General features: G+C 44.3%; 1 protein-coding gene across 5 annotated transcripts in view; it reads left to right on the plus strand.

The window, feature by feature from the left end:
- The window catches only part of RO60 (Ro60, Y RNA binding protein), a 556402-nt gene that overhangs the window by 388399 nt on the left and 148985 nt on the right, over window positions 1-19018 (plus strand). For all 5 annotated transcript variants that reach the window (XM_069231624.1, XM_069231627.1, XM_069231623.1 and 2 more), the window contains one exon: window positions 6278-6394. In XM_069231624.1, coding sequence (XP_069087725.1) covers window positions 6278-6394 — 117 coding nt within the window. The remainder of the gene's footprint in view (window positions 1-6277; window positions 6395-19018) is intronic.

Consider the following 19018-nt stretch of genomic DNA (forward strand, 5'->3'; position numbering starts at 1 on the left):
ATCATTCATTTTATTATGCCGATGTGCAGATTGGATGAACTGTATTTCACGTCTTTGTCCTTTAAAATGTAATGAAATACTGCCACCTTAAGCGAATGGACAGCAAAGCTGGAATATGTAGTTCAACACCACCCAAGCCCGCAAGCTCACCCCCCCCCTCCGCAAAACACACACACACACCCTCCCAATTAAAAACACAGTCCATCAAGGTGAACACACACGTCCCAATTGTTCTAGACAACCTGCATTCTTAACAAAGGAGTTTTCCCTGCTCCAGTCAGGATCAGATCGAAAACAACAAACCGACATTTGTAAAAATGTTCTGGGACACCTTCAGCCTGGACTTGCGCTTTAACTCGCGCTGCTTTGCATGCTGGGACTCATGAGCCCAGGCGGGCAATGTTTACAGTCAAAATACATGTATCAATAGAGTTACATTCAGTAGTTTAATGTAGCTGCAGGTGCAGTAAGATATGAGTCAAGCTGCCAATGAGGAGTTCAGTGGCAAGCAAGACAATCTATCAGAAAGGTGCTAAAAATGTAAAGAAAGCACTATGAAACGTACTGCTGTTCTAAGACTAGTTGAACAAAGAAAAAGCTGTATCCCTAATATCCCCCAGAAAAAACCCAGAAAAGGGCTTTAAACCCCTCCCACAGCCACCACTATGCCGAAACAAAACTTGAAGAAATAAAAACAACATGAAACACACGGGAAGACCTTTATTTTATCACAATACAATCACTATTCAGAGCTTCATGAAAGAGGGACCTTCCGATCCAGGGTATTCCTATACTTTCTCACAAGAAGGGGGGTGGGGGGCAGGATTGGAAGTACCTGATAGTTAATGCTAACATATCTAAGTAGCTTAGAAGCGCCCTGGGATGACTAACAGACATGTGGAAGACAGCTAGATGACGGATAAAAGTGAATTGTCCAGGACCATATGTTCTTATCTAACAGGAAAGCCATTAGAAGAACTGTGACACCCCTACTCCATGGGGAGATCAGTCTTCATTACTCTTTCCTGTAAATACTCTCACTTTGAAGTCACCCAAAAGCAAATTAAACAGCTTTCTCCATGGAAGACAGCACCTGACATTTGACTCCGGTCTTTAAATGCACAGCAAATGTGACAAGATAAGAACAAGATTTTAAGGCCTATTAACAGAAAGTGAGTTTGTGAAGGAAAATACGGTTTTGGCAAGGGAAGATACAAATTCATGCTGGAGTGCCTAAAACAAATAAAGCCAGGAAATGAAAGTTGCAGACCACAACACCAATGGCAAGCAACGGGCAGAATGCATTCCTAGGTCAGCTTTCTGAAAGTCCCCAAGATATCTTTAGCAAACCAGACAGCTCAGCAACCTAAAAATTATAAAGAATAATGTCCATAACCTGGAAATCAGAATGCTTCTTGAACCTCAAGACCACCAAAAGAGACTGCAGAAAGCATACCACTATCTACTGTGAACAGACTATGGAAAGTATGCATCCTCTTGAATTTTCGTAGAGGAGAGACATTCTCAGGGGCTAGTTATGCTGGTGTCCTGAAGGTCCACAGGAAAATACAGGGGCATCTGGGAAGAAGAAACAACAGCCCAGTGGTACTTGAGTGTGGCTGAGACACTTGCTGAAAAAAATGGTGGAGATGCCTGCCACTGCTATCTATGTCTTGGTACTCTATGAAATTTTCAAGAAAGCTTGAAACTGTAGGAGCAATGAGGAAGAATGTATTTGGATTTCTATGAAGTTGGCCTTTTTTTTGACTCCCAGAGAACTGGGGAAACATGCCAGAATGGCCGGCCTGGGTTCGCTTCTTGCAACCAAGATTTCCTGGTTTGTCCTGCTCAGAGTTTTTTGCTGCAAGATGTAAGTCTCCTCTGGAACCCAGCCACAAGGTATCCAGATTTGTGGAGTCATGCTTGCCATTCTGAAGGATTTTGAGCTCAAAATAAGTTCCAACAAATAGTCAGAGTGAAAGTTCCACCTTGGGTGAAGCATCCTGTAGAAATACAGCCATCCAGTTCCCGGCAGAGCAAATTCAAATGTATCCTACCTCGTCAAGCTCATATTGGACACAACTTCTGGCTTTGGAGGTCTTTTGACTTTTGAAAAAAAAAGACACTGAGTGTTTTTTAAATAGTTTAGCAGCGTGGAACCCCACCTATAAATTGATTGACGCCTGCCCCACCAAATCTGTAATACCCCCCCCCTCGGTTTAATTGTGGGGTGCCTCTAGGCATCTAATAGCGGAGCCTCAGTTATTTTTGATGCTGGAAACCTGTGAACGACAACCCAAGAACCTCCTGTTGGAAGTCCCCTCTTCCCTTTTGGGGATAAGCTTACTATCGCTTTTGTTTCTCAGGAAGCTCAATACCAAGATCAACGTAATTAAGAAGACCAAGTTTCTTGTAATACCAGGACTTAATCATTGACATCTTCATTGAATTCGCAACCTACCCTCCCTTCTCGAAAAGAACAATATAACCTGTTCTCTGTAGAGGTCAGCAAATGGTACTAATGTGTTAACTGCCAGTGAGTGCAGTGCCTTGTGTGCTCCAAAAGAGAGTTGCCTGTTGTGAAGTGACAGTTCCCCTTTCACTGCTTAGGTACACCTTTATATCTGTTTCCCCATTTGCTCCAGTCGCAGACGCCTAAAGACCGTCAATTAGCTGTGCTATGTCTTGGATATAAAAACATGGAGACAATGTGTTGAGGATTATGGAAGTTGCTGAAAACAGCCCAAGAGTCATACATTCAGGCACATAATTGTTTGGTGATGAACACTGATACTAGGATTCTATGTAAAATATTAGTTAACAGGCTCCAGAGGATGGAGACTGTTCTGGTATTTGAAGACCAATGTGGGTTTGTCCTCCGACTAAATATTTCCATAAATATTTGTAGTCGCACACATGTAATTCAGTAGACAAATACAGATCATCAGCAGTATGGAGTGGCAGGCTGGACCTAAAAAAAACACATTTGACACGCTGATTTGGTCCGACCTGACGACGAGGGGTTTGGTCCACAAATAATGAACTGGATCCAGTTGCGATACACCAGACTGGTAGCAAGGGTCAAAAGTTGAGAGAGGATTTCTGAGAAATGGAAGGTGGTGACAGTCCACCAAACAAAGTAGTTCCCACTCACCATTGCTCTTTGCCCTTGCAATGGAACGTCTACTGAAATAACTTAGAAAAGTGTTCCATACATAGGGAATTTCGGTGGGTGACACAGAGCATATACTCTCCTTATATGTGGATGACACTCTTATATACTTGGAGGCAGTGGGGTTATAGATACTTGGAGGCCTTTACCCAGGAGAACACTTAATCACATTCCAAGAGGTGCAGGATACCTTTGATGTTGGCCCAGTCAACTGCTACAGTATGAAAAAAAGCATGAACTGCAAAGGAGGTCTGGATCGTCTTTCTGCTGGTCCCATAGCTGACGCAGATACTAGCGGCCATATTGAATCTGGGGTAGGGGAATAGATTGATCCCCTTAATCTATGAAGACCATAAGTCCAACAGGAAAACGGCTATCAGACAGCTGGTTGTAGAACTACATCTAAAAGTGGCGAGACATGATGATGAAGTGGCAGAGGATCTAGCAGTGTAAGGTGGTATGCTGCGAGAAACCTTGGGGGAATTAGAGGGACTGGCAAGACATTGGCACTTCTGTACAGTCCAGCAATGTAGAACCAGAGACATGCACCTAGTTCCAGATGTACAAAGCAATTTTGTGGTCGCAAAAGGCAAATTTAGCCATTTGCGACCTCAAATTGGCCTTGTAGAATATATCATTCCTATTTTGCGAGTCGGTATCCTTGTTACCGACTCACAATTAAGAAGGGGCATTCCAAAGTCATCCCTCCCTAATTGTGACTCCAAGGCCCATGTATGATTGTTTTGTGACTGTGAATGCGGTCGCAAAACAATCGCAGTTAACACCAATTTCAAATTGGTGCTAACCCATTTGCAAATGGGAAAGTGTCCCCACGGGACTCCTTCCCCTTTGTGAATGGTAGCACTGCCTACTCTGAAAAAATTTAAAGTAAACTTTTCATTTTTATTTTTTAAATGCATCCCGTTTTCCTTTAAGGAAAACAGGCTGCATTTTTTTTTAAAAAGCTGCTTTATTGAAAAAGCAGTCACAGACATGATAGTCTGCTGACGCCAGCAAGCAACGACCCCTGTGAGTGGCCATTCCCAAATATTAATAAAGCAGGTCCTTTGCGACCCATTTCTGAATCCTTAACAGTGTCTCAGATATTGTTGTACATTACAGATTGCGAGTCTCAATTTGCGACTCTAAAAAAAATGCAAATTGTGAGTCACAATCTGTAATGGTCGAACATCGGGCCCCTAGTGGGAAGCATTGAGAATATAAACCCTCACATAAAGATATTAAAACGTAACAGCCCAGTATCATTGGTGTATTAATGGAACAAATAAAAGAGCTGTATTTGTTAATGAAATAGTTATATGAATGTTTTGTATGATGCCCTTGAGGTGATTGTTAAACCTGTGTTGTTTTTATGAAAATAAAAAATAAAAATGTCAAGAAACAATACAGATATATGCATTGGTGAGAAAAGTGTGCAGCCTAGACATGTTTCTCTTGGGGTGACATATGAGGTACACCAGGTCTCACATGGTGAGAGGATGTCCATCTGTTTTGGGTTCTAATAACGAAGGTGTTCCACATAGAGTCAATTTCTCAGTGCATAAATGCAGATCACTCTTGCGAGGGATGTAGCCCTGTATAGCCTTGAGTCCTTATTGTAAGCTGCTAATGAAATGGCAGGAATTTCAAAGATCAGGTCATATTGATATCACCTTTTCAGGAACCAGGCTAGTGGGATAAACACAAGATTCTCAGAGCTGGCTGGAATTTCCACGAACCAAAACTGTAAGTAACGTCCCGTATTACTTAGCTACAGGATAAATGGACATCCTTAGACAGGTCTCTGCACATAAATGTTCTGGAACTCATGGGAGTGTGTCTAGCACTCAGCATTCCTGGCAGATCGAATGTCATCCTCATACTCCCCTAAGACTTGCAAACAATGTAAAAAGACCTGTTAGATACCTTTAGCCTAGGGAATGATGTATGTCGTGTGAATTCAAGCAGTTTTGACATACTGGGGCCCAAGTAGCCTGGACATAGCACACAGCTGGATTTTTTGCTATTGCAAAGAACCAAAAAAAGGCTCAGGCGTCTCCAGCAGACGTTGACACTCAAGGTTGAAGTCAAATAATTTCCTTTACATGGTCATGCACACAGTTGTGTGACCAGGCCAGCATAAAGCTTCTGTAGGGTGTTCTTAAAAGTCCGAACTGGGACTTAGTAGTTTCAGCAACTCTGAGTACTCCTGATTCTACTGACATAGGGACAGCAATAGATCTTGCAGAATAACTCAGCACTACTCACGCTGGCACCACAGCTCCCGAGTACTAACCATGCCCTAGATTCTATGCGATCTTGCGAAGACAAGCCTATGTTTATACCACAATGCCATCAGAATTCTTTTTGAACCAAGTGGTTACTTTGCCCGTGTTCTGATATTTTGATTCCATTTGTGGATGCGGTATCCTCATAAGCAGGAAGAAAACATGTGCCCTTTGTTATTCTGTTGACACACGGTATTCCTGGTGTTACACTAGCTTTTTATCATGGCGATTTTTTTACACCTCACAAAGCACTAATGCATTTTTCGGACACAGAATGAGGCAGGTAGAGTTGCAGAGCCTCTTTCAGTAAGCTGTAATTCTCTGATTTATGTGAGAGGATTTGCTTGTGTATTTATGAATAACCTAATGCTGCAGAAGAAAACGTTACATACCCCTAAGTACAGTTCTCCATTTTTGGCATTGTCATAGTTCACTGACAATCTTTCCCTGTTATGTAGATACACTTGTGCCTTCGTTTCAGAGGAATGTCTCAGGGGCTAGGACTTGAACTCATTCACCTCACAGGTCCAACTAAAAACGTCACAACATGTAGTGGATAGGCTGCTGCATTTCATTTGTTTACAGGTTAATTACTTTTTCAAGGTTGTGATTCATCGATATTTAACATGTTGTAAGTATTCTACACATGGGCTAACTAGGTTTGCTGTGAGGCAAGTTATCGTGTAAGAGAGGAGGCAAATAATTTGTCATAGCACATGTCGTGGCTCATCCGCGTTGTTCAATTCAAGATTTAAGAATACAGCACATTTTCCTCCTATTCTGAGTAAATTGCTGTCTATGATTTCTCTTTTCAAAGGTGATAGAACCAACTGGAAAGCGCTTCTTGCTAGCAGTGGATGTCAGTGCCTCCATGACGCAGAGAGTTCTGGGCAGTGTGCTGAGTGCTAGCACAGTGGCTGCAGCTATGTGTATGGTAAGAAGGTGAATCACTACTGCAACCTACTTAGTGACCTTGATACAGGAACATTTGTAACAGTCTAAGATGAGTCATCTTCGATCTTAAGAGTGGTGGGCCTAAATACAAAATCATTTACGCATGAACATACCTATTACTCTCTCTTTTGCTGAATTGTGTGACAGTGTCTTTTTCGAATAATTTATCCTCAGCCTGCCTTTTCTGCAGATATCACTAACGTCCCTGTTGACCACATGAAAACCACACCTGCTGGTCATCTTTGCGAAGCTAGACCATACTTTCATATCTTATATATAAAGTGGTTCGCTAGAATGCATACATGTGGTATAGCTACTGCAGAGCAACTTTCAGTACAACAATGTCTTATAAAGGAGACCGCACCGGGGGCAAGAGTATACCCCTATAGTCTGCCCATCTCTGCCAAATCTTAGAATGTGTGTGCTGGCATCCCTGTGCCTCATATATAGGGATCTCTAAATCCATTCAGTGGTTCAGGCCACGTTTCCTAACACTCATCACAGGGGGTAACACTGTTTTCCACGCTTTGGCTATGTCTCGCTCTGCTATGGTGAGGCCCAACAGCAACAATGCCTGCTAATATCTATTCCCCCCCGACTCCCTCAATCACATGCAGAAGTACTAATTTGGGGTGAGGTGGTATATGTAGTGATAAGACTGCACTAAGACATCCTATAACCCCTTCCTAGAATGATTTCAACTTGAGGCACTCCCACACCGTGTGCATAAATGTCCCCTCCAACCCCTAGCATTGAAGACAATGCGGTGAGGCTATCACCCCTGTGCGCCAAAGTGGCAGCCGTGTATAATTCGCTCTATGGCGATATTTCAATTGTATCATGCGTAAGCGAGTGGAAATAGCTGCCTCGCGAGGCGACCGTACTGCTTCTGCCCAGTCATTGTCATCTAAAATTAAATTATCTTTCTCCCATATGCTGTGGGCCTCACACCAGAGTCTAACCACTACCTGTGTCACCTGGGGTAAGTTATTGAGCTTTAAATTACTGTCTAATAAGCCAGGTAGGAAGGTTCCCTCATCGCCCATTTCTCAGTGGCATATGCGGGGTCGCTATGATGGGCACTTCACCACTCATTAATGACTAGCAAATGAGAAGCCACATAATACGAGTATAGATCTGCGGCAGCTATAACACCCTCATACTTAGATATGAAGCATGTGGCCAAGGATATACAAGGAATTCCTCCATCCCATAGAAATCTCAATAGTATGGAATTGAATTGGTGGACCCACCGGTGTGGGATGGCAAATGGAAAATTCTGAAGTTTGTATAACATCCTAGGTAGGGAAAACATCTTAACGATCGAGGACCTTCCCATAAGGGAAAGGGGAAGAAGCGACCACGTTTTGATCTCCTCCTGGGTCTTGCTCAGCATCGGCTTAACAGTTTTGCTCCAGGACCAATCTTCATCGATCGACAAGTACACTCCCAGGTATTTAAAACCCTTATCCTCCACCCGAATGCCTGGTCCGCCGGACATGGGACCCCCATATCCATTGAGAAGTAGAATGGCACTAAGCAAATTTATAAATAAGCCGGAAGTTTCCCCAAAGATATGTAACATCTCAAGTATACGCGACCCAGTAATGTTGGGATCTGACACTCAAAGCGTCTAACCAGTGGATCTTTTTGGACTCATTCAGTCAAGGGCTCTATCACCAGCGTGAATAGTACAGGTGGAAGAGGGCACCCCTGGCATGTACCCCATTGTATTTCAAAGGACTGGTAAGTGGGCCCAGTGATTCTAATGGATACTGAAATATCTGTATAGAATAAGCAAACAACTGAAATAAATCTGGGTCCAGATTTCAGCCTACGTAATAGAGCAAATAAGTATGTCCAATCAACTGAGTCGAATGCTCTGTCTAGGTCTTCTGATAAAATGTCTGCTGGGCTTTCAAGGCAACCAGCCAGAGCCATTGCATTCGAGGCTCTCCATATATTATGGCGTGTTGCCTGACCTGGCATAAAGCCAGCTTGGTTCGGATGAAATAACTCTGGGATATAGGGATGTAGCCTATTTGCAAGTTCCCTTTCCAGGAGTTTGACCTCAATATTTAGCAATGAAATCAAGTGATAACAGGAAGGGCCTTCTGGTGTGCGACCCAGCTTCGGAAACACCACAATTTCGTCATGCCACCAGTCCGATGGCAGGTGCCCTTCCTCCACTGATGTTTTCCCAATTGCGACACATAAGCCTTCAAAAATTCACATGGGAAGCCATTGGGGCCTGGGGCTCTGCCCGTGCCCAGTCTGTAAAGCGTGACAAAAACAGCCTCAAGGCGGGACTAACGTAAAGCAATTACCAATGGCATCAAGTGATTTTTTAAGGAAAGCCCACAAACGAGTGGCACTGATGGGCGTGACATGGTTAAAAGCCCACAATCCTTACAATAGGACAAAGCTCTTTTGTGCTCTACCTAAAAAGGCACAGGGAGGAAGAAAGCCAAGGAATAAAGCATTACATTGCGTAAGACAACAATTTGAAGATTATGGCCCTCATTATGACTTTGGCGATCTTTTTCAAAGACTGCCAAAGCGGCAGGCTCCAGAAGACCGCCAGTGCTGGCGGTCTCCTGCCCACCATATTTTGAGCACTGCAGGATTTCTGCCACATTTTGGGCAGAAATCCTGCAGTAGTCGTGCTGGCGGGTGAAGGCGCATGGGCGGTTCCACCACTGGCCCTGCCAAAAGGACTCCACCAGGTGCATTACGACCTGTAATAAGGCCTGGCGGTGTCCTGATGGCAGGGCGCTGCCGGCCATGGAAGCTCCTGTTCCCTGCCGAACGACCTCCTCGCCAGACAAGGTAAGTCGGGTGTCCAACAGGGGAAGGGGTGGGAGGGTGGGGGGTGTTGTGTGTGCATATGTGAGTGGGTGTATGTTTGTGCGTGTATGGGTGTTTGTGTGCGTGTGTGTATGGGTGTGTGCATGCATGGTCGAATGCATGTATGGATGTTAAAGTGAATGCGTGTATGGATGTTGAAGTGATTGCATGTATGGATGTAGAAGTGGGTGCGTGGATGGATGCATGTGAGTGAATGCATGTTTGTCACTGTTGGTGAATGAGTGCATGCGGGGTGCATGTGGGTGTATGTGTGCGTGTATGCGTGAGGTGGGGGGGCACTGTACCAGAAGGGAGGGTGGGGGAGTTTCTGGTATGGAGGGGGTGTGGGGGTATTGTGCTTGCTGGGGGAAGGGTGGGGGAGAAATTCCCTATAATTGGTAGCCTTTCCGCCAGGGTTTTCGTGGCAGTGCTACCGCCACTGAAACCCTGGTGGAAAGCAGGGTCATAATACCGCCGGTGGCCTTCATTGGACCACCAGGTCGGAGATGCTCATCTCCGGCCCGGGGGTCCAACCGCCCTGGTGGTACAGACGGGGATGTGGCGGGTTGGCAGAGGCCAACCCACCACACTCATAATGTGGTATTCTTCACCACCAGCCTGATGTCAGTGAAACCACCACCGTGGCGGTCGTGATAATGAGGGCCTATGTGTTTGGATGTTTAGCATGATTTTAATGTTTTTATGAATGAGACACCCTCAAAGTATGATTCCCAGACACCTAGAAACATGTCACTGTGAAGCCCATGCTCAAGAAACCATCCGGCTACCCAGCCACACTTTCCAGCTACAGACCCATCTCCCTCCTTCCAACCTTGGCTAAGGTCTAAGAGAAACTAATCAACCGATGCCTCACAGACCACCTCAGCAACCACCAGCTCCTCAATGCCATGCAGTCTGGATTCAGGCCAGACACAGCTGTTATTCAGATGATCCTTGACAGAGGAGACAGACACTGCAGCTCTCATTCTCCTGGACCTGTCAGCAGCATTTGACACGTTCTCATACTCCATCCTCATCTGGTGCATGCACACGATTAGCTTCCAAGGACCCGCTCTCCACTAGATCTGCTCATTCTTAACAGTGAGAATATAAGCTGTCAACCTGGCACGTTGATCCTCAGAAACCTGTAAATACATCTGCGGTGTCCTTCATGGTTCAACTCTCCACCCCACACTTTACAATAAAGTCCATGATCCCTCTGGCCAGTGTCATCTGCGCACACACACACACACACACACACACATCAACATGGTCTCCTATGCAGATGACACACAACTCATAGTCTCCTTCTCGGACAAGACTCCAACACAAGAAATAGGTTCACCGCCAGCATGACCGAAGCTGCTAACTCGATGGATGCAAACTGTCTCAAGCTCAAAGGGACAAGACAGAAACAGTGCTCTTCGGCAAAAATACCTCACCATGGGATTTCAAATAGTGGCCGGCTAAACTCGGACCGACACCTACACCCTGACCCCACACCAAGAATCTTTGAATAATTATCAATAGCAAACTGGACATGACTGCACAAATCAGTGCAGTCACTGCATCATGCTTCCACACCCTGAAGATGCTGAGGAAGATCTTCAAATGACCCCCAAGTACCACATGAAAAACAGTCATTCACGCCCTACTCTTGAGCAATTTGGTCTATGTGCACTCCCTCTACACTGGGATCACCAAACAACTAACTAGAAGACTACAGACCATGTAGAACTTGGCAGACAGACATATCCTCACCCTCCCACACTGAACATTACACCACGCCTCAGGGAACTAAACTGCCTTCCAATACTCAAACATGGTCAGTTCAAATTCCTCACACATGCTTTCAGGGAACTCCACAATTCAGGTCTCACCTATCTGAACAGTCTCATCTCCTTCCACCAACTATCCAGACACCTCCACTCCGCAGGCCTTCTACTCACCAATATCGCAAGCATGCACAGAACCAGATCAGGAGGATAAGCGTTCTCTTACATCATTCCTAAAACGTGGAACAATCTCCCTCTCCTCATCAGAGCCTCCTCCTCTATTCTTGAAGACCTGACTTTTCAGTTAACTACACTACCATATTTAGGGCTAGGCACACACACCTACTAAGTGCTAGGATACCCTCACAGGTAATAGTGCGCTTTACAGATACACATAACATAACATATTGTTAAAGTATTTGCTTAATTTGCAGACAATGCAAATTAAAAACTAACACCCTGCTTGTGTCGCTTGCTGATCTATTCTGCTGTCTAATTGGTTACACCATGCGCAACTGGACGTAAATGCCTTGCCTCATTCATAAAAAAAATAGAGACTTTGCTTACTGTGTTGGGAAAGCAGCCCATCCTGCAGTACATCACCCCAAAGTGGGCACCCTGCAAAGCACCTGCCTGTGTGATTCCATCTTGCCTGTTTATTTGTTTATTTATTTATTCATCACATTATATTTGTAGAATATGCAATTACCTGCAGGTGCACCAGTGATGTGAGGGAAACTGAACTATCCTTCTCATTATGGGAACAAAGTATCCTGATTGTATGAGCAACCATGATCTAAGATGTTTGCTGAAGCTCACCAGGTTAGTTTGGTCTCTCAGATTCATAAGAAGGTTCTGTGGAGTTGCTACATTGGTAGGAAAAGGATCTGCCTCTTTGGCAGACTTTCTTTGTTTTTGGAATTGGAAGGGGGCATGCTGATGAGGAACGTAAAGTTCATATTGCGTGTACAAACAGCAAAGATGCTTTAGAAATTGAGGGACATTATCATGAAGTGTTTTAAATCTGAAAGAGGGGTTCTTGAAAGTGATACTTTTTCCCACTTAGAGCCATTGAAGGGCTCATAAGTATTCAGAGAAAGGAACTTGGTGAGCGAGTCTGAAGAACAGTCAAGCTGCCCAATTCTCCACCAATTGAAGAAGTGCAGTGCATAAAACGGAAGTCCAAGGAAGAGAGAACTAACATAGCACAAAATGTTTGCTATGTAGGTAAGAGACTTTATCAATGTGAGGGAGAAAGCATAAGTTCTCATAAAAAAACACCCCAGATTTCTAACAACACCTACTAAGCGTAGCGCACTTACCTGTTATGACCGGTGACCAGTTTGAGGTCCAGCAGAGGGGGGGGACCCTCAAGATTAAAATTTATTTTTTATCCAAATTACATTTTTGGCAGTTTAATGCCATCCAATGAACCTCTGTCTGTAAACGTTGTAGAAAATAGATTCAAGCACTGTCATGTCTTCCAGCCTAAGAATAATTTGTCTGCCATCTCTGCATCACATATAGGACAGCTAAATAGCCTAGATCAACCTAGTTCGAGAAGTCACATAAAGATTGAAATGCATGGGACGCAGCAATAACCTTTGTGAAACCCCACAGTGTAAGGATTTAGGCAAGAATCTGAAGGAAGGCAGGACTGATTGGCTCTGCCCGTTTTTAAAAAGATAAGAGCCAGTCCAAGACAATCCCTCTCACTCCAGCTGTACCCGGCCTGCCTATCATAGCGGAGTGACAGATGGTAGTGTCAAAGGTGCCAGACTGCCACTCTGCCTTGGTACAAGCTCATAAAGAGCTCATTTTGACCGTATTAAATGCAACCTCTATTTCATGAAATGATCGGAAGCGAGACTGAGTATGATGTAAAAGGGAGTTCTCTTCCAGTGGAGCCTCATCAATACTCATAAGCACTGAATATTCCTGCCTACGTGCAGGGACCCCAGAGCACACACACACATACACACACATATATATATATATATATATATATATATATATATATATATATATATATATATATATATATATAATCAACCAAAGTTCCCAAAAGGAAACAACTCAGAGCACTCATGGGTTTTGCAGTCCATTTATTGTAACTTCAACAGCAGACACGTTTCTGCATTGTAATTTGCCTTTCTCAATGCTGATCCAGCAAGTACCATCACATGATGTCTTTTGAAATCAGGCCTGCCTTCCACTTATTGGAAACTCGATCAGTTAGTATTGACGTACTCAGCATTTTCATGTCGTCATTTTAATGAATGGCATACCAATATTCCAGCATATGCTTTCCTCAAATGTCAAACTTGCAGTAATAAGAAAAAAGTCTGCTCCCCTCGTTAACCGCACTTGCCATTATTTTCCATACACCCGACAGCACTGGTCTAGTGACCTTTACTGTTCCATTTCGTAATGTCACAATTTTCATTTGGCAGGTATAGCTTGCATTTTAGGCTGCAGTGGTTCTGGCAGTTTGTTCAAATAATATATCAAAATGCCACTTACTCTGGAGGACAGCTTTCTAATGGGTGCTTACTTCATTATTCTGGCCACCATGTATTCAATCTCAACCAAAATTCACAAAAGGAAACAACTTTGAGCACTCAGGGGTTTTGCAGTCTATTTATTTTAACTTTAACAGCAGACATGTTTCGGCATTGTAATTTGCCTTTCTCAATGCTAATCTAGCAAGTAGCATCACATGATGTCTTTTTAAATCAGGGCTAAACAGAAACTTACTTTTTTGATAGAAAACTTTATCTTTTTCTGTTACACTATGCCTTCACTTTTTGTGAAGTGTCCTTCTTGTGGCAAAAAGAAGGCTCAGACAGATCCTTATTTTATCTGTATTGTCTGTGTTCCTAAGACTCATATTCCTGAGAAATGCAACCATTGCCAGAAGCTGTCCTGCAGAACTTTAAAGGACAGGGAAAAAGTCTGTCTGATTGGGCTGCAGGAGAGGAAAAACAGCTTAAAATAGCCTTGGAGGGCCCCTATCTATGTCCAAGAAGCCCTCCTTTCACCTTAAAAAGATTCCTAGAGGAATATCTCCAGACAGACAGAAAAAACAGTGATCCCGGTCAACGTCGAGAGGTAGGAAGTTGAGGTCAGGGCAGGTCCCTCTCTGATCACCTTTGACATCAAGAATACATTGTCACCGAAGCCACTCAATGTCAAGGTAGTCCTCGCCGGTAAGACCTCCGTCAGCATCGCAGCAACGTCGTCATCCGACGTTAAGACAAAAATCACCAACAAGGCCTCTGTCGACATCTAGCCATCACTTGCCAACGTTGAGGCATGCATTGCCGGTGAAGTCCCTGTCGAGCCAGAAACACCATCACTTGACGTGGAGGCACCCTTCTCCATCACAGCTACTGTCGACGTTAAAACAGGGTAGCCTCTTGATGTCGAGGCACACACCGCGGAGCCGATCAACGTTGACATCAAGACCTGTAGCCTCACAGCCGCATACTTCACGTCGACCGCCGTCGACATCGAAACAACTGTCAACATCGAGTTCTCAAAAAGATGAGATCCATTCACCACCACATAGTCCAAGGTCTCAATCACTGGCTCCAACAATACCCTCAACACCAGGAGGACATTCTTTGTCAACTGACATTCAGATTTCATCAGCGCAAACACTGAACATCACACCTTGAGCACAATCTGCACCACCTGAGACCCCAATGAACATTTCTACACGATGGTTGGACAGTCTCCGCAAACAATGGATACAACAGAGTCCGGGATCAGACTATTCATGGACATACTCTCTGTCAAGAGCTACTCTGTGATCACCGAAGCCAACAACGCCACTTTCGTCTCCTCTGCCTTCCACTTCTCCTTAGGAGAGGAATATCCGTGCACATAGATCACTAAGGAGATTCAGGACACCTATAAGGCATAGGTTGAGGTCCAGAATAAAAAGGACCAAATCCACTTCAAGGTCCCGACGGTCGCACCAACCTTGGTCGCAACATCGACGATGTAGGTCTATGTCCTGGTCTACATCCTCTAGGTCTTCAGTGAGAGACTATTTGCCCACACTGACAGGCACTCCAATGGCAAGAGTATCGCCAATAGATGACCTAATAACGTTCAATGATGTGTTAGCTTGAGGAGCATCCAAGCCAAAAATAGACATTCCTGAGCCTCCAACATCAACATCCGTCATCCTCTGGTCCCAGGCCTTCTCCAGCCAGCTGTGGACCTTTTTTCTCACTGCAGCATCTTTGCGAGTGGCTCTATTGGAGATCTTCAAAAAGTACAAGGCACCTGACCAGGATCCGTTACGCTAGAGGTCTGACCCCCCCACCAGACTCATTTAATATAGCTGCTGCAAAAAAGACACACTCTGTGGCTGCTTCATCTTCTGTGCCCCCAGATAAGGACAGCAAGCAGATGGATGCTTTGGGAAGGAAGGTGTGTGGTACGCCTGCTTCTGTCATGAAGGTGGCTAGCACGTCTGCCTTGTTGGAGAGATACAACAGGTCTCTCTGGGACTCTCTCAGTTCACAAAAAGATTGCCTAAGGGAGACAGGCAAGACTTCCGGGAGATCCTACGGACTCATAGCTACTCCCATAGAATCTGCGCCAGAAGGTCCTCCTGGCTTTGCCGTACAGCAGATTCTAGATCTGCCATTCAATGGAAACTCACTCTTTAGATCGCACGCAGATGACGAAATGGCCAATATGAAAGCGGAGCTTGATACACTCACAGCTATTGGCCTAGAAAAGCAGAAAGAGTTCAGTATGAGATACAGGCCATACGATCGACTTTTTAACAGAGGGTTCAAACCCCTCATTGGGCTCCGCAGCAACACCAACAATCTTGGTCTCATTATCATACTCGCAGACCAGCAAAAGGAAGAGGAGCTAACTGTCAGTCACCAGCTTCCTCCAAGACACCAGCCGAACAATGAGTCCTTGCTTCATCGCTTCCCCCTTTCCTGTTACCCACTCCGAGGGGGGAAAGTATCACCAAACATCTGGATGAGTGGCGCTCCATCAAAAGCAACAACTGGGTCTTGAGCATCGTACAAAATGGTTTCTCATTGCGATTCAAGCCTCTTCCTCTTGCATACCACCTACAAAAACATTATGTCATCAGCGAACCCTTCTACAGGACCAAGTCACCAGTCTGCTCTGAAAGGAGGCCATAGAGGCGGTCTCATGCTCCCAATTTGGGCTAAGGGTGTACTCTTGGTATTTCCTAGTAAAGAAAAATGGCTCGAAAACATAATTTAGACCCATTCTGGACTTACGAGTACTAAACAAGTTCATAGGCAAAGAGAAATCCATAATGCTGTCCCTTCACCAGACATACCCCCAACTCCATCAGGGAGACTTGATGTGTTCCATCGTTCTTCAGGGTGCGTATTTCCACATTCCGATCGCACCAAAACACTGGAAGTTTCTACGCTTCACAATGTCATCCAAACATTACCAGTACAAAGTACTACCATTTGGCCTAAAATCTGCACTTCGCACATTCTCAAAGTGCATTCTCTATAGTAGCAGCATCCTTACGGACAAAAAATAATATTTGTCTATCCCTACCTATGTGATTGGCTCAAAAAAAAGTTCCTCTGAGCCCCAAATGGAACAACATTTTCAAGTACATGTCAACACTCTACGAAGGTTAGGTCTCCAGATTAATTTTGCAAAATTCATACAAACGCCAAAACAAAGACTCCAACACCTGGGTGCAGCTCTGCACACAAGGGGAGCAAGAGTGTGTCCTTCGGCGGAGAGATTATCCTCAACAAAACTGAAGCATCACAATCTCCTGCACACCCCGCCTCCATCAGCCAGACCAGTAGTATCTCTTCTGGGATCAATGGCCTCTTGCGTTTTTACTGTCCCTCAAGCCAGGCTCACATGAGAATGCTGCAGTCTGTGGAGGATCAATGGAGTCAGTTCTCAGGCTATTAGGACGACAAATTGACTCTTTTGCAGGAGGCAAAATAATTGCTAACATGGTGGTGTCAGCGTCACAATCTACTTGTAGGGGTCCGCTTTGACCCAGACCCTCCAACGCAAATTCTCATCACTGATGCCTCTCTCTAGAGGTGGGGTGCTCACAAGGGCCCTTTGCAGACCCAATAGATGTTGTTTGGCAAGGAGCAGCAATATCACATCAACATACTGGAGCTGAGGATGGTCCATCTAGCCCTCAAGTCTTTCTACCCATCCATTCAGACCAACTCTCTCTTGGCCAGACGGACAACACAAGCACAATGCGTTACTTAAACAAACAAGGAGGCACTCACTCTCGCCCCCTGTCTCTGGAAGCACAAGACATTTGAAAGTGGCTAATAGCCAGGGGTTTAACTGTTTCCACCATTCACCTACCAGGAGTCCAGAACACTTAGGCAGACTCTCTCACCTACAGTTTTGTTGAAGTGCACAACTGGATTCTGCACAACAACGTCATATAAGACATATTTCGAGAATGGTGGTGTAAGAAAGTCCTCCTTATTGCCCTGGTCACCCCCACACTTTTTGGACAGGTACTGGTGGTTACTGACTCTTGGCTGTGCCCTGGGTACTGCTTACCAGTCCCAGGGCCAGTGCTCTGTGTAAAGTGGATATGCAAATTAGGTTAATTATAATTGGCTAAGTCAACCTACTTATAAGTCCCTAGTATATGGTAGGGCATGTAGGTTTGGGGACCCCAGCATAGGTAGTGCACCCATAGGTGCACTGCTGAGGTGCCCAGTGTCATTTTAAAGGCAGGCCTGCCTTGCTGGCTGCTTTTAAATTAAAGTTATATGCAAATTCGACTTTGGAATTAAAAGTAGTTCCAAAGTCTTAAACTACCTTATTTTTACATATAAGTCACCCCTAAGGTGTGCCCTATGTGTCCCTAGGGCTGGGTGCCATGTAACTATAAGCAGGGACCTTATAAAAATAGTTTTATAAGCCCTGGTGAGGTAAAAACAGCCAAATTCGTTTTTTCCCTCATTGTAGTGAATGGCCTTCATAGGCTAGAATGGGGAGACTTTATTTTAATTTTAAAAGTCCCCTTAAGTGACAGATACCAAGTGTTCGGTATCAAATTAATTGTTATAATAAATCCCACAACTTCCAGTTAATATAACTTGTTCAAGTAAAGAGTTTTAAACTCCAGTTCCAGGAGGTCGGTTTGGACTGGCAGGTTCGTCCCTCTGAAGTGTGAAGGTAAACTTTTGAACGAGGCCTCCCGCAGGCTGTAGCCGAGCCGGGCTCTGTCGCAGTCGGCCTTAAACTTTGACTTTGCCCCGGTCAAGGTGCGACCAGATGACCAGATTGGCACCTTTTGTTTCTAGGCGCTAGAAAACAATAATTCTTTAAAAATTCATATCTCCGGTTCCCCTTATCCGATTTTATTCGTTTTTGTGTCATTTTAAAGATAAAAATATAATGTATTTTCATAAATTGGTTTCAGATTTTTAAACTATTTCCTGTGTTTTATTTAATTACTGTTTTGTGATATTTGAATGCTTTACACTCTGTCTCCTAAGTTAAGCCTTGTCGCTCGTTGCCAAGCTACCAAGGGTTGAGCTGGGTTTAATTTATTGAGACCTAACTGACCTAAGTGGAGGTTAGTGGCCTATTGCTAAGTGTAGGTACCTACCTGCCCTTACCAATAACCCATTTTCCAACATTTTTGGTGCGCAGCGGTGGGATCCTGTACTTGTGTTCAGTATCACATTACAGTTTTAAGTAAAACAAATAAAAAATCCTTTAAATTGTCCTAGTGCAAAAATTGTTTTTAATTTGGATTAATTTCAATTATTGAATTTTTGTGATTTTTCTAAATTCTTGTTTCCAATTTTTGCAAAAAGATTTTGTTGACACAAAACTAGGGAACCATGGAGTTTGATCTGGCTAGCCTACCCACACTGACAGTAGTCCAGCTTAGGGGGTTGTGTACTGAAAGAGGGTTGCCTGCAACCACTGACCTCATGAAGCATGTC

This window comes from Pleurodeles waltl, chromosome 4_2 (assembly GCF_031143425.1).
Source record: "Pleurodeles waltl isolate 20211129_DDA chromosome 4_2, aPleWal1.hap1.20221129, whole genome shotgun sequence".
NCBI classification, from domain to species: Eukaryota; Metazoa; Chordata; class Amphibia; order Caudata; family Salamandridae; genus Pleurodeles; species Pleurodeles waltl.